This window comes from Gobius niger (assembly GCF_951799975.1).
Source record: "Gobius niger genome assembly, chromosome: 10".
In the NCBI taxonomy this organism is placed as follows: Eukaryota; Metazoa; Chordata; class Actinopteri; order Gobiiformes; family Gobiidae; genus Gobius; species Gobius niger.
This window is the reverse complement of record NC_136861.1, coordinates 30,372,218-30,386,925: the sequence shown is the minus strand read 5'-3', so window position 1 is coordinate 30,386,925 and position 14,708 is coordinate 30,372,218. Positions and strand designations below refer to the sequence as shown.

At 42.0% G+C, this 14,708-nt stretch overlaps 1 protein-coding gene across 1 annotated transcript in view; it reads right to left on the bottom strand.

Annotated features, from left to right (window-relative positions):
• Window positions 1-1,068: 1,068 nt before the first annotated feature.
• Window positions 1,069-14,708, bottom strand: part of LOC306969567 (ras-related protein Rab-37) — a 14,867-nt gene continuing 1,227 nt past the window's right edge. The window contains exons 2-9 of the mRNA XM_079565227.1: window positions 13,799-13,909; window positions 7,674-7,715; window positions 5,382-5,448; window positions 5,179-5,231; window positions 4,820-4,885; window positions 4,129-4,185; window positions 3,978-4,054; window positions 1,069-1,200 (exon numbers count right to left, since the gene is read on the bottom strand). Of these exons, the coding sequence (XP_079421353.1) occupies window positions 1,095-1,200; window positions 3,978-4,054; window positions 4,129-4,185; window positions 4,820-4,885; window positions 5,179-5,231; window positions 5,382-5,448; window positions 7,674-7,715; window positions 13,799-13,909 (579 nt within the window). The 3' untranslated portion in view covers window positions 1,069-1,094. The remainder of the gene's footprint in view (window positions 1,201-3,977; window positions 4,055-4,128; window positions 4,186-4,819; window positions 4,886-5,178; window positions 5,232-5,381; window positions 5,449-7,673; window positions 7,716-13,798; window positions 13,910-14,708) is intronic.

Genomic DNA, 14,708 nt, shown 5'->3' with positions numbered 1-14,708 from the left:
AATTAAATATAGAGACACACACAGGACGAGTGTCCTGAAAACATTGGCTTTTATTCTACCTAACCGCAGTACACACATGAACAGATGAGATCATTTGGAAGCTACACTCAGAAGGATGAGATGAGGACTGTAAGGCCAAAGGGACTGAGTTCACAGCCTGGTAAAGGTAGGATGAAAAACAAACGGCACAGCGAAAGGCTCCACTCTCTGAGGCAGCCACATCGATTGTTGCTGCAGAAGGGTTCAGCGTTTGGACCACACAAGACCACAAAGTGTTCTCACAATCAGGGCTTGACATTAGCACGAGGAGACCGGCCAAACCAGGCACATTTACTGCTTGTATCATCTTCAGTTCAACACAAATCTTTGCCAGGTTTCATTTTCTTTACCCTTTTAGCTGGACTTGTGGCTGCTCTATCTTCAATAACCTTTATTTCATTCACTTCCCACACTTTTGCAACTTCTGTAGCCACTGCTGGGGCAAACTGATAGAAGCGTGGCTGACAATATGCTTCTACAGTCGCTGCAGCCTAAACCATCATGTGTTATTGTAGTACATGTGGTTAATATACATTGTGCACTGGTCAGCACTGGGATCAAACCGCCGACCTTTGGGTTAGTGGGGAAAGCTGTCACCAATGAGATTCAGCGCTATGACTGGTGGCTGAGTGGTTAATGCTCTTTCCTCACACTAAAAACACAATAGGCTAACTCAGCAGTTGGTTACTCCTGACCAAATGTATCTCAAGATCCTGACATGGGTCTCTAGACTGCTGCCCACTGCTCCTGACGGGTAGCTTTACCTTTCCTTAACTATTAGGATCTTAAGAAGAGACAACAACCAGTGAGCAACAAAAATATAAAGTTCTTGTTAATGTCAAGCCCTGCTTACAACATGACGTCAATTTAAATTCACATTTTAGTTTAAGGTTTACCCGCCCAGCAGCCTGCACTTCCTCTTAGGAGAAGCTGTGCGATTTTAGGGCTGGGTTTGGCTAGTCACGCTCACACTTCCTCCCCCCCTCCGTCCCTCATACATGTCCGTGCATCCGTCCATGTCTGAATTTCTTTTCTTTTTTTATTGAAGGGGGATGCTAGATCAGAACGCAACAGCCCGCCTTCTGCTTCTGGGACTCGATGTAGTCGTGGATTTGGAACTTGGGCTCGTTGGGCTGCTCCGTGGCTCGGTGCTTCAGCTCCCTGACGAGAGAAAAACATAGGAAGTCAGAAGAGAACGGCAGGAGGAGGAGGAGGAGGATGTGTGGGCTGGAGAGTGCAGAGCAGACAGGGCCAGCGACTCAATGAGAGGAAGAGATATAAAAAGAGCGAGAGTGCTGCTGGAAAACATGCTTCAAAACTTCAGGGAAACGGGCTGGCGGCGAGAGGCAGTCAAGGTCGTTAGTGTGTTATTAATAGTTTGCATTCAAAGGCTTTCATTTGCTTCAAATTAATGTGCAGGAGGAATTGCGAGAGCTAGAAACAATTTGGAGAAGCAGCTAACAGATTATCCACTAACTACTAGCTACTGTTGCTCTGATTGCTTTAAAATGGGAATTGGTTTTATTGCTTTATTTTACTGTCATTAAATCTTTCAACTCACAAAAACAATTTCTCTCACTCTCTCATCTCATTTTGCCATCTTACAGACTATGGGTGTGTCCAAATGTCACTATTCCCTCTATAGTGCACTGTATCGTGGCCATGCCATTTTGTAGGGGTGTCCGAATATCCAGAGAGAAAAAAGTAGTGCACTCAAAATTTCCCACAATGCCTTCTGAAAAGTAGAAAGATTTTTTTACATTTTTTAATTATTTAATTTTTTCCCCCTTTCTTTTCTTTTCCGCTTTTTTGTCCCTTTTTTTTATTTTTATTTTTTTAAATAATTTTGTATTACTTTTTTTTATCATTATTATCTTCTCCCCTCCTTTCCTTCCCTTCTTCACGGTATGTATGTGTGAGTGCATTTCTGTTTTTAACTCTATTATATCTTTTTTTGCTCATTTTACTCCTTTACTCTTTTCTCTTCTACTGTGCCCTGCACCACCTGAAGCTCCATTGTTCCACTGAAGGAAAAAGCCCCAGACCATTATGGCGCCCCCTCTCTGTGGCTCGTAGGAAACATCTCAGGTGCACTTGTCATGTCAGTTATTTGGAAACCATTAGGACTATCAAGGTTACATTAAACTTTCTTCCACCTGTCAATGTCCCATGTTTGATGCTCTCTTACAAAGTCCAAATGGTCAGTTCTGTGGCGTTCAAGGAGACGAGGCCTTTGGAGACATGTTTTGTTTTTGAGGCCCTTAAGTCACAGATGCCTCTGATGGCTATTGGGCTGCGGTCGAATCCAGTAACCACTTCATTTGGGTCGAGGATAATTCAGTGTCTTGACAAACAATAAATGAGATCCTCCTGCTTAGTTTTTTGGGTCTTCCACTTGACTTTTTGTTTCATAACCCTCAGGATTGTTTAATAAATTCAAAATGACTGTTTTACTGCGTCCCACCTCAGCAGCGATGCCGCGCTATGAGAGGCTCTGCTTACGCAGCTCAACAACCCGACCACAGGTTTTTTTGCCTCTGCCATAAGGACATCATGACAGTGTGAAAACCTGATAGAAAATTACACTGATTTTTGCACAGATTTGGCCTTTTAAAAGCATGTGGTCATAAACATTTCATCAGCTGCAAAACGATCTTTTTCAGATTAAGTGTTTTCAATAAAAGCTTTCCTCAAAACATTTTTTGGTCTCAATCCCATTTCTACTTGTTGCATTCATTCTACACATTAGGACATGGCTGGAACATGTAGGAGGTGGAAAAGACTTACTTTTAACATTTTTAAACTCTGTATAGTCCCTTTAAGTGGCACTAGCCCACAATTAGCTTTGCCCGTTAGCCTATTAGCTTCTTTATGATCGAACTGTATTGTGAATGTGTATTGTGCCTCCAACCCATAGGCACCGAAGTTGCAATTGTGGTTTTCTCAGCAGAGACATCAGGGGGAGATGAAAGACCCTCCAATCATTAACGCTTGTATTACCCCTAGAGGGACTACGGAAAGGATTTATGTTACTTAGCACTGCGTTAAGATCAAACCATGCAAAATGTAGTGCGGCACTATACAGTAAATGAGGGGGCGAGGGTGGACATTCAGGCACAAACAATAACTCTAATGTTTTTGTTGTGGAAAAGTCCCCAAAATGAGAGAGACATTAACCATAAACATAGTCAAAACATCAGTATTTTACAGTCAATCTATCTAACCCGAATGCGACCTATTGATGGGTTTCAGATGATAAAATACTAACATTCTATTGTGATAAACCGAAATGGTGGTAAGGTGATCTGGTTCAACATTTTGGACTTTTTTTCTTGGATATTTAATGAAAATACTATATCATTGTCCCCAGCCCTGATAGGGCTACTGGTGGAGATACAAAGGGTCACGACGGCCTATGCGTTCTGTCACTAATATTTATCGATTGCATCACAGAGAATTGAATGAAAAGCCAATTCTGTCTCCAGCGGGACTTGTGCGTCAATGCCACACACAACACGCACGCACACCCACTGGTAAACTGCAGTAATTACATATTAAAAGGAAACAAATTGGAGTACAAGTCTTTTAAGTAGAGTCTATTGTGAAGAGGAAAACAAAAGCACAGCCATTTTTGAGGACATTCAGGGGAAATTCAATTTTCTTGCAGCAGGAGCAACTTGAAAAGATGCGCTTGGCTGAATGGTAGAAAGCTTTATTGTTGCACTTAAACACAAATGCGTAATTATTGTTCTTTTGATATCTTTTCTCTGTTGTCGGTCCTTTGTATAAAGATGTTGTTTTTTTATTTAGGAATTTGTGGCACTTCACAAAGACAAGCAGAACATATCCTGACTTTCCTAATTTTGAAATGGGATGGCACGTTGTTGAAGAAATATACTGAACTGTTCTAATTTTTTAACCAAACAAACAAAACATACCGAGCTATGGCGTGGAAAGCCAGCTCCACATTGACTCCAGTTTTGGCGCTCGTCTCCATAAATGGTACTCCATATTCCTGAAAGTGAAATCAATTAAAGAAATGCAGAATGTAGGCGTTTTAACAACACAACAGAGTGGAAGACGGTCTACCTTTGCCAGCTTCTCCCCGTCCTCCGTCCTAACAACTCGCTCTGCTGCCAGATCTGACTGGAACACAGCACAGATATAGTACATGTTATTGCACAAGGCCAAGAGCCGTCCCTGAGCCATTAGCTTAAGTCATGTGTGGCTGTCAGACTGATGCTGATGCTCTTAAACAGGCCTGTAGTTCTGGAAGCCTCACCCGACAGCTGTGTGACCTCCCTGACCCCAGCGGGGTACCCGCACCCACCACCAGAGGGCGGTCTCTGACCTACTCGCCAAGACAGCTGGAGGCCTTATCAGACAGCAGAGGCATGAGGGAAAAACAAATGGAGCTATGTGCGCTTCCTGTCATTGGCTGAACGCTTAACTTTATTATGGAGACACAACAAAGCAGCAGTGCGTGACCTGATTGGGATTGAAGTATATAAATAGAACATCATTATTGTGACTGCAGGACTGTTTTTACAAATGACTGCGTGACAAAACAAAAGCAAAGACGACATAAATGTGATCACAAGCAGCAGAGTAAATCCTTCACATTTATGCGCGCGCAGCTCAGCTGTGGCTTCCTGGCTTCTCATGTATTTTCATGTCTGCCCAACTGTGATAAGAGCGTGTTAAGAGGCCGGTTATCCTCCTGATCTTTTATGAGATGCAGACGCAGTAGAAGAAGAAAAAAAGAGGAAGCTTTGCTCACCTTGTTGCCGAGCAACATGATGACCACATCCTTTTGGGCATACTCGTGTATCTCCGTCAGCCAAGCCTTTGGAAAAAGTATAAGAGACAGTAAGAGGAGTGAGTCTGTAAACACAGGGCAATTTTGCTCTCCCCCATCAATCACAACAAAGCCAATTCGCGGCCATCTTCCAACAATTTTATAGATTTTCATCTTTCAAACTGAGAAATGGTTCACAAACAAATAAAACAAAGGAGACATCAATGTAGCGCAGACTTGGACCAACTGTACAGAGGCAAGTTGTAGATCAATGTGCCTAATCGATTTATCTTGATGAATGATAATAGAATGCAATGGTGACAGGACTGAGGAGCATTTACCCTGATATTGTCAAACGATGGCTTGTTGGTGGTATCGTAAAGCAGGAGTAAGGCTGCAAATGAAAGAAGAGAAGAATTATCAGTGAGTGCTGTGTCCAATATTGTTTACATAAGCCTCCACACCTACTACCCAACGTGGGTATCAAATCCCTCACAACTTCCTACAGGCCATGATGAAGCGAGGTTAAGAAAGCAAAGGTTACCTTGGGCATCTCTGTAGTAGGCGTGTGTTACACTGCGGAATCTCTCCTGGCCAGCTGTATCCCAGATCTACAGAAGAATAAGAAAAACAAAACCTAATCATGAATTGAGCATAAACACTGCCATATTGTGCTGCTAATCCTGTGCAGCTAAGGTCTAAAAGCGGGGAATGGCCATTATTCAGAGGGCGATGCTATTTAAGTGCTTGCACAGAAGAATTTGGCATGACGTGTTAAAAGCAGCCACGGATTTAAAACAGGAAAGGCAGTAGGGTCTAATTATAGCACCTCCCACCGTGTTGTAGGAACAGGTTGTGATGATCGACATGTTTGCTTTAGATTAACTGCAGACTGACCCATAGCCCCACAGAGCCCTTTTGCAGCCAGAGTAACATTTTAACACCTGCAATAAATAAAAAAGGGATGCACCAAGGGGTTTTTGTGACTGTCAAAGCTAAGACGAATAGCGAGGATCTCCAACCTGTGAGCTACCTTCAAAAAAAAAAGAAGAAGAAAACAGCAGAGAGGTGCTTGTGCTTTGAGGACACTTGATTTACTACTGATGGACTTCTCATATTTTACAACATTTACCAAGAATCTGCCCGCAGGGTTCGAGTTGTTCGGTGCTCAAACAAAAAATGCAAATGTTACTTGATGCATATGAGTTGGCAAGACACAGGAAGTAATCGAATTGGACTCATCAGGCGTATGTGGAAATGTCGAGTGTCTGTGGGGAGCTGCTTGGAAGAGGCTGGAGAGCAACTGGTAACTGACACCTGATTCACATCGATCTGCTTTGAACTGGTAACATGTAAATACAAACAAACTGAGCATTACATTTGTTCTAGATATTCTTGTTATGTTTAAATGCTCAACCTATCAAGCAAATGCACATCTAGGCAGAGACTGGGACGCGCTTATCTCGCATTTGTACAGAATGCTCGAGGAAATGCAGTGCGTCGATTATAATTTCTTTTCAGTTCCATTGCTGTAACTGGCAATGGCGTGCTGGGACGGTTCTGGGCTATGACAATAGCCTGTCCTGCTGTGTATGATAGTGGAGACATGTATCAAGTTAGTTCAAATTGGTGGAGTGCTTTAACAAAGAGCGTCGGTCGCTGCATGAGGAAAAACAATGACAGAAAAGGGGCCAGATGGGGCTGAAAATAAAAAAGCATTAGCGACCCCTGTGTATAAATGAGATCTATTCTAGATTCTGCGTGGGTGTGACCCCAGATTAAGTCCAAAGGCAGCAACTTTATGAATGAGCTCGCCCTCTGACTGCAAAGAGGGCCAAAATAATAACACTCCTGGGCCCAAATAAGGTCCCAGCACAACACTGGTAACTGAGCACGTTTTTCATACCAGTTTTCTTTTCTTATGTTGTTAAAAAAGTACCGATCTAATGCTTCTTTCCTGTAAACAAACGATAATTCCCACCGAGCAAATCACTTTCTAGCATAGTCAGAGCTTGATAATGACTTCACTTTTTGCCGAAAATGTTTTCTTGCCAAAACAACAAACACAAACCAGTTCTGGCAAAAACACGACGCCCCTGGTAATGGAATTAATAAGAAGTTTTTGCTGAAATAACATTAAAAAGAAATGGCACTGGGCGTTTATGCATAACAGGTATATGCATAACGGGACTTTTTCTTCAGCTTGCTTTAGGGGCATTTTTAAAGCAGTGCTACTGTAAATAACTCTTGCCCCTAGAGGCCATAAGCGCCACTGCAGGTGTCGTAGCATGTTGTGTTTTTTTACTCATTAATTGTCCATGAGAGTAAACACTACACTGACAGAAAAGACAAAGGGACAGAGGGATATTGTACATCCAGTTACACAATGGAGATATTTTTTTTCACTCAAACTTGGCTGTAAATACTGTTTAAGTGGCGCTAGCTGCAGTTAGCTTTGCCCGTTAGCCTGTTAGCTTCTTCTTCGTGATTCCATTAGTGTGTATAGGGGCCTTCAGTAAAGCTGCAAGTGTGGTTTTCTGGCCAGAGACACCAGGGGGAGATGAAAGACCCTCAAATCATCCCATTAACACTTATATTACCCCCAGAGGGACTACGAAAAGGATTTATTAAGATAAACAAGTCACTTAATACTGCTTTAAGTGATCTGCCTAAATTAGGTCTTGGTGCTTTTGTGCAGCCAACAAACAGTCTTGGCTGGGTTCAGAATTTACCATTTAAAAATGTTCCCATCAGTGAAACAATATCACATATATTGTATGTAAAGTCATTTCATCTCGTCATACTAATTTTTGCTATCCATGGGAAGTGTACATACCTGCAGTTTGACTTTGAGGTTGTCCACATCCACCACTTTATTCTGCGAAAGAAAAACAAACAAACAGAAACGGTTTATTGACATTTCTCCATATGCTTCAGACAGTGAGTGGGGAGCGGGGAGGGGCTGATGGGGCTGTCAGCAAAGGCACACTCGCCCAGCATGAGGCAACGCAAGACGACTCAAAAGTAGCTCAGAATGGCTGGCAGAGAGCGGCCCATTCACGACGCCCACACCACAAACAAGGTCCTTGGATTAGACTTAATTACACAACTGTGAGAGAGGCGGCTGGCACACGGACAGTCTCCCCACGTTTGTTTCCTTCAGCCCCGCGGGAGTGCCCTCTGCTTTCTGCACAAGACAGCAGCCTAAAATACTCCCAATGCGGTGATGTATTAATGGAATACACAAGGAAATAATAGTGGAGACAGTGGGTCTTTTCAAGATGTTTGAAATGCGCCTTTTGTAGCTTTTGCTTTGGGCTGTATAATCTATCACGATCAAATCGCAAGGGATGCAATTATTTACCAAATATAACATCCTCTGAAAGAATCGTGAAAATCACATACAGTGGGAGGAAAAAGGATGTGAACGCTTTGGAATTTCTCACATTTCTACCTAAGTTGGTCATAAAATGTGGCCTGATCTTCATCAAAATCATAAGAATGAATAAACAGTGTCTGCTTAAAGTAATACCACCCAAACATTTACATGTTGTCATATTTTTATTGGCCATAACATGTAAACATTCACAAGACAGCGTGGAAAAAGTAAGTGAACCCAGAAATCTCGCTGAACTGCAGCAGTTTTGTAAAGAGGAATGGTCCAAGATTCATCCCGATCGTTGTGAGCGTCTAATCTGCAACTACAGAAAGGCAGTTCTTGCTGCAAAAGAAGGATCAGCACATATTTAATACAAGGGATTCCACGCTGTTGTGAATGTCTCAGTTTTTTCTGCAAAATGTCTTCATAAACTTGTGAATTAATTCATTAATTAACTTTTATTGATGATAGTACATTGTCCAGGCACTCAGGCAACAAAGCAGCCCTAAACCATATTTTTCCCTGCAGACTTCACAGTGAGCATAGTGTGAAGATGTTGATGTGCTGTTCCATTTATCCACACATGACATTGTGTGTTCCTCCCAAACTATTCAACTTTGGTTTGCGAAAGAGCTCTTGGAGGCTCCACAGCACTACTGGAAAAAATATACTGTGGACTATTGGACCCAAAGTTGAACAGTTTGGGAGGAACACACAACGTCATGTGGGGAGGAGTAATGGAACAGCACATCAACATCTTTACACTATAGTTTGGTGCAGGAGCATCATGGTGCTGGGGCTGTTTTGTTGCCTCAGGACCAGGACAACATGCTATCATCAATAGAAGAATTTATTCACAATATATATTTTGCAGGAAAAATCTGAGACATTCACAACAGAGTGGAATCCCTTGTATGAAATAGCTGGACTATTCCTCTTTACAAAACTGCTGCAGTTCAGCGAGATTTCTGGGCATTCACATAATACTACCACGCTGTATTGTGAATGTCATGGCCAGTAAATATATGATAAAATGTAAATGTTTGGGTGGTGTTAGTTTAAGCAGACACTGTTTAATTGGGATGATTTTCATGAAGATCAGACCACATGTTTTGACCAATTCAGATGATGTGAGAAAATGTGAGAAATACCAAAGCGTTCACATTTTCCCTCCCACTATAGTTTGGACTTTAGATCTCAAAAACAAATGGAATTAAATATTTAACAGAACCGCGGAGCTGACTGTTTTACTTGACATTTCTGCAACACTGAGGAGTGAAGCTTTATGAAAGGAAGAATTAGCAGCATGGCTATTGTCAACTAAACGGGTACAGATACACTGTTGTACACAAAAGGCTTTTAGCGCTGAAATTATTTGAAATAGTTAGAAAGAGCACGTCCTGGTTTTGACTACATATAGAATAGAGAATGGCAATGAGATATTTCTGCAAAACCTTGCTCTGCTAAGCATCAGGATAATGAGTTAGTGACTTAGTGACTTTTGGATGTGTCATTGACTATTATTTCCAAAACTGCTGCTTGGGGATTTGGAAAAAAGATAATTTCCTACCACCTGGAGAGCGGCGCCAAAGTAAAACAAATCCAAGTACATGTTCTAGGATAAAATGTTTGGAAATAAGGATTTCAGTTCTCCATAACCAAGATTTGTAGCAGCAGCAGTCTAGTTGTGCGAGTGCAGAGAGAGGAAATGTGACTAACAAGTGAACTTCCTGGATCTCATTGCAACTTGTCGACCGCAGAGCACACAGGTCACAGGCAACGAGGAAATAAAGCCGCGTGTTAGAGCCCGTGATGTGAGCAGATGTGTGCAAAGCTTGGCCACCTGCAGGATTCCCAGCGTCTGAACTGACATGGTTCAACCCCTGCATTAGTTGCCATGGGTTTCACTTTTTTTTCTCTCTCCCCAATTATGACGTGAGAAGAGCCTGCATGCTGAGTAACTGCTACAAGGAAGCATGCCCAAAAATAGACCGGCCATGTTACAAGCTGCCACAACACACAGCCTGCTAGCCTAAGCCTGCCTTGCCTAACCATGCAGAGAAGACATTTTCATGCCAAGGCCACTGGATGTGTGATGTTTGTTTGTTTAGTTTTTTTCAGATACATCAGAAATAAATAGTGATAAACATTGGCCTTTTTATTATTTTGGCCAATGGCAGATTATCATTCAAATTGCGAGAGCACATGCATCTACCACAGTTGGAACTTAAATTGCAAGAAATAGCATTTAATAAAAACACAAATAAACAAAAAATAATGAGCAGCGTGTTTTGTAAATGTCAACAATACAGTGTTGATCACAATGTTTTAGGGCAGTGGTTCTCAACTGCTGGGTCGGGACCCAAAAGTGGGTCGCAGAACCCTTTTCAGTGAGCCTTTCCCATAAAACACCTTCACGGCCCCTTCGCTCCTCCGGCAGGGGTCTCCTAGTTATTCCTAAAGTCAACAAAAAGACTCACGGTGAGGCGTGTATATATATGGGAGGTTGTGCCAGGCGTATTGTTTCAAATGTTGTAATCTGCAAAGCACTTTGTGATACCTTTCAGTATGAAAGGCGCTTTATAAATAAAGTTTGATTGATTGATTGATTGATTTTAATACTTAAGCATTGAATCACAACGTGAGTCTTATCGGGTTGTTTTGATCATAATTTCAGCTTCACACAGGATGTGAATACTTCACTGGAGGAAATGTCTGTGCTTAAAACTGAAGCTGTTTTAGTCGTGGAGTTAAAGGCTTAATTTGACGCTAACAAATGTTAAAATAGCAGCGCTATCTGAACTAATATTCATGAAGCACACTCGGCTTTTAGTTGATTTGACTTACATTATATTTTATTTGTAATTTACATTGAAATATTGCTGCACAATAAGTGTTGAGTCATTTTTATGTTCAACATTTTGGAGAATGATTAACCAAATATCAATCAATTTGACAATGACTTAAATATTTTGAAAAGTGCAAATGCGCAATAAAATGTGGCTAGGTTATAATAAAAGCTTTAATGATAATCAATAATGCGTCACAAAACAATATACTGTATTCTGTATAAATAAAATACAGCTAAATTGCATGAAAATACTTCAATCAAGAATTATGAGCTTTCACTGTAGCTCCAAATCATTCCCAATTTTGATTGTTTTTCTAACTTTTTCATTCCAAGTTATTACCAGACTCATTCTAACAACATACAAGCTCAAAATCAAAGCTGTTCCTAAAACTGTATTGTGACCAAATGACGACATAAAATATGCTTTTTTGAAAGGGTACTGCCCTCATTGTAAAACATCACACACCACGTGCTTTCCCAACCCTGTCTTCTGCAAAACAAATAAATTGCCACACACCGGCGGCACGCAGCACCTGTTGCGCTGCGAAAGTCTTCTCAGTCATTCATCAGACATCCATTATGCAGCCGTGTTTAAACGAAGACAATGAGCGCATCTGCTAATGCAACACTATTTCCTCCTCCTCCTCTTCCTTCTCCTCGCCATTAGTGTGAGTGCACAGTGTTTGGCCTTAATTGGCGGGAGGAAAAAAAAAAGAAAAAACTGCGGTCATGTGCGTCGGAAGCCTTCACTCCTCTCCTGAATAGTCTATTTTCACATGGGTCCCTTTGGGTGGCTTCTAAAAGCGGAGACATCTGCTTGGCGTCTTCTGCCAGTCACACCGCGTGTAGGTAGGTAGGTAGCATCCGCCTGTCACAGAAGTCTGGCTTATTTTTCCTAAGCGGGAGCGGAGACATCTGCCAGGAGGCCCAGGCAGCACAAGTGGTCCGTGAACTGGCCCTAATGCTTGTACATTTGGTGTGAGTCCTCGCGATGTGAGGATGATGAAGTGCTAAAAACCAAGGCGCTAATTGGGCCCATGTCACTGTTTGGCTCGGTCCGTTGTAAATATAACGCTACACCAGTGTCTCTCAACAGGTCCCATTAGGGGTAGGTGATGAGGGGATGGGAAAAGAAATACTACGATGATTTTTAAGAGGCAAGATCATCATTTAAAGGAGCGGAGGGTGTGAGGCAAAATCAACTTTTTATTAACGTTTTTACCATGTCACAATGTGGTTCTCTTGTCCAAAACATCTTTGAGTAATCTTTGAATCTTCTCCAGTGGCTCTTCTTAGCACAGCGGCAGCAGAGACCAATCTCCTCCTTTTCCCAAAAAGCTCCTCCTAAGCTCCTACGTCGTATGTATAGGACAAACGTTCCTCACTTCTCGATCTCTCGCTCAGCTTAATCCTCTCTTCGCGAAATAAAAACACACGCCAAAGCTTCACTACAGCCACGTGAGCAGCACAAACTTTCTCTTTGTTGAAACAGCTGCGCAGAGAAGGGGAGCAAGAGGAGGGGTTTGGGAGGGGCTTACGGTGAGATCGTGGCAATCAGGAAGTGAAACTACGGGATATTTTGTGGCAGGTGTTTTAGATCAATATTGCATTTTCTAACCAACAAAGTTTAAGATTGTGATAAAGATGCGATTGAGATCATTACTAAATAAATCTCGATTCATTTAATATAAATAAAGCTTCAATGCTTCACTTTCATTGGATAAATCCACCAGTCATGTCTCTGAATTAGCCGGTCAAGACTGACAACAGAATTTTGGGCACATTTACCCATGTCATTCACACTTGTTTAAGATTAACGTGAACCTGGCCCCCCATCATACTGAAATTTAAATGAAAAATATGTCAATCGTTTGTGCTACGTTTGTGCTGTTTTGTGCTGTAAAAATCTTCGTTTGTGCTGTTACGGTTTTTGAGATATTAATGATTGTTTTATTGGTCAGATCTGAGGCCACCCTGCTCGTTATAAAGCTCCAAAACGGGTACAAAATGGTGTCACCGCTTCCTCTACATCTGTGCTGTTTTGTGCTGTAAAGATTTCCGTTTGTGCTGGTTCGGTTTTTAAACTATTACAAACTTTAGAGCCTTGAGGCGTTCACCCTCGTCCTCCTCTGAGGCAACACACAGTGCATGCAAAAAAACAATCATCAATATCTCAAAAACCATAACAGCACAAACGAAGATTTTTACAACACAAAACAGCACAAACGTAGCACAAACGATTAACATATTTTTTATTTAAATTTCAGTATGATGGGGGGCCAGGTTCACTCTAAATTGTTTAAGTGTTTAAATGCCCTTCAAGACATCAGAAGGTTTTGCCCCACCAACTGATGTCATGAGGCGGTTCCCTCGTCTTCCAGTGTATTCCCACGCGAAGTCCTTACATCTTCCCCAGTTTCATTCAGATGATTTCATCGCTCAAACTGCCTAAAGTCACAGTATTTAATCTCCAACTGATAACCAACTTTGATGCTAGTCTGTTCTTAGCGTCTCTCTCGGTCTCACTCCGTTGCACACTCATCATTGATGCCAGCGAGAACTCAGAAACACACTTTTACTTCTTCTCTACATATGTGATATTTCATCAATACATACAGTACGTACGTGCCCAAAAGCATTTCACACAGATTGAATAAGGAAATGGAGACTTACAGTGAAACACTAAAAATCAACACAAAGGGGACACTGAGACACTTTTGGAACTACTCACCCTGAAGTCTATTCCCACTGTGGCTATGAAGTTGCCTCCCAGGAAGGCTCCATCTTTGAAGCGCACGAGCACACACGTCTTCCCCACCGCCGAGTCGCCCAACAGCATCACCTGCACAGCACCAGAGCGCACAACAACATGAACCAAGCACTGCACAATATCTGGAAACAACACTGAGTCACAGAGATGCTTTCAGTTCACCAAAATGATAAAAGCCCGTGACTTCTGCTGGTCATGGAGAGGTCACAAAGAAATTTCCCAGTGTAGAATTGTGTGATCTCAGATGGAGGGGCAACTCTATTTGAAAGAAAAATCCAGACATAAAAAAGAAAAATGTTGAATCAATTCTTGTTTTGTGAGTTGTTTGTTCAACTAACTTGCTATATCTGCTTCCCCCATCACCCCAAAACACGTGCAAGAGGCTAAACCACCAGAATCCTGACTATGAACCTCACTTAAAATATGGAAATTGTACCTGAAGTGCAGCACTCAGGTCTCCCACTGCCCCTGACAGGTTGTCCCGGCGGACTTGAAGAATGAGTCAACTGTAGAGGGCAAATCTGCAAACCCTTAAATTAATCATAAACCTGCCCAAGAAATGCTTGACGTAGAAATTTATATAGAAGTCTGATCTGTCCGCCAATTATAAACTTATGGGAAATCACATGAATGCAACAAAACCAACTTAGTGTTTAAGAATTCGGTTTGCTGCCAGATTTACTTTGCACATGATACTCTTCATAACCAGGGCTTGACATTAGCGCCTGTCAACTTGCCAAGCGCTAGTAGATTAACATTTCTGAAACAGTTTGGGCTCCACGGTTGGCGCTCTCTCCCCACACAGCAAGAAGATCCTGGGTTTCATCCTGAGCCAGGTGGAGCCTCGCTGCGTGGTGTCCCCGAACCAACA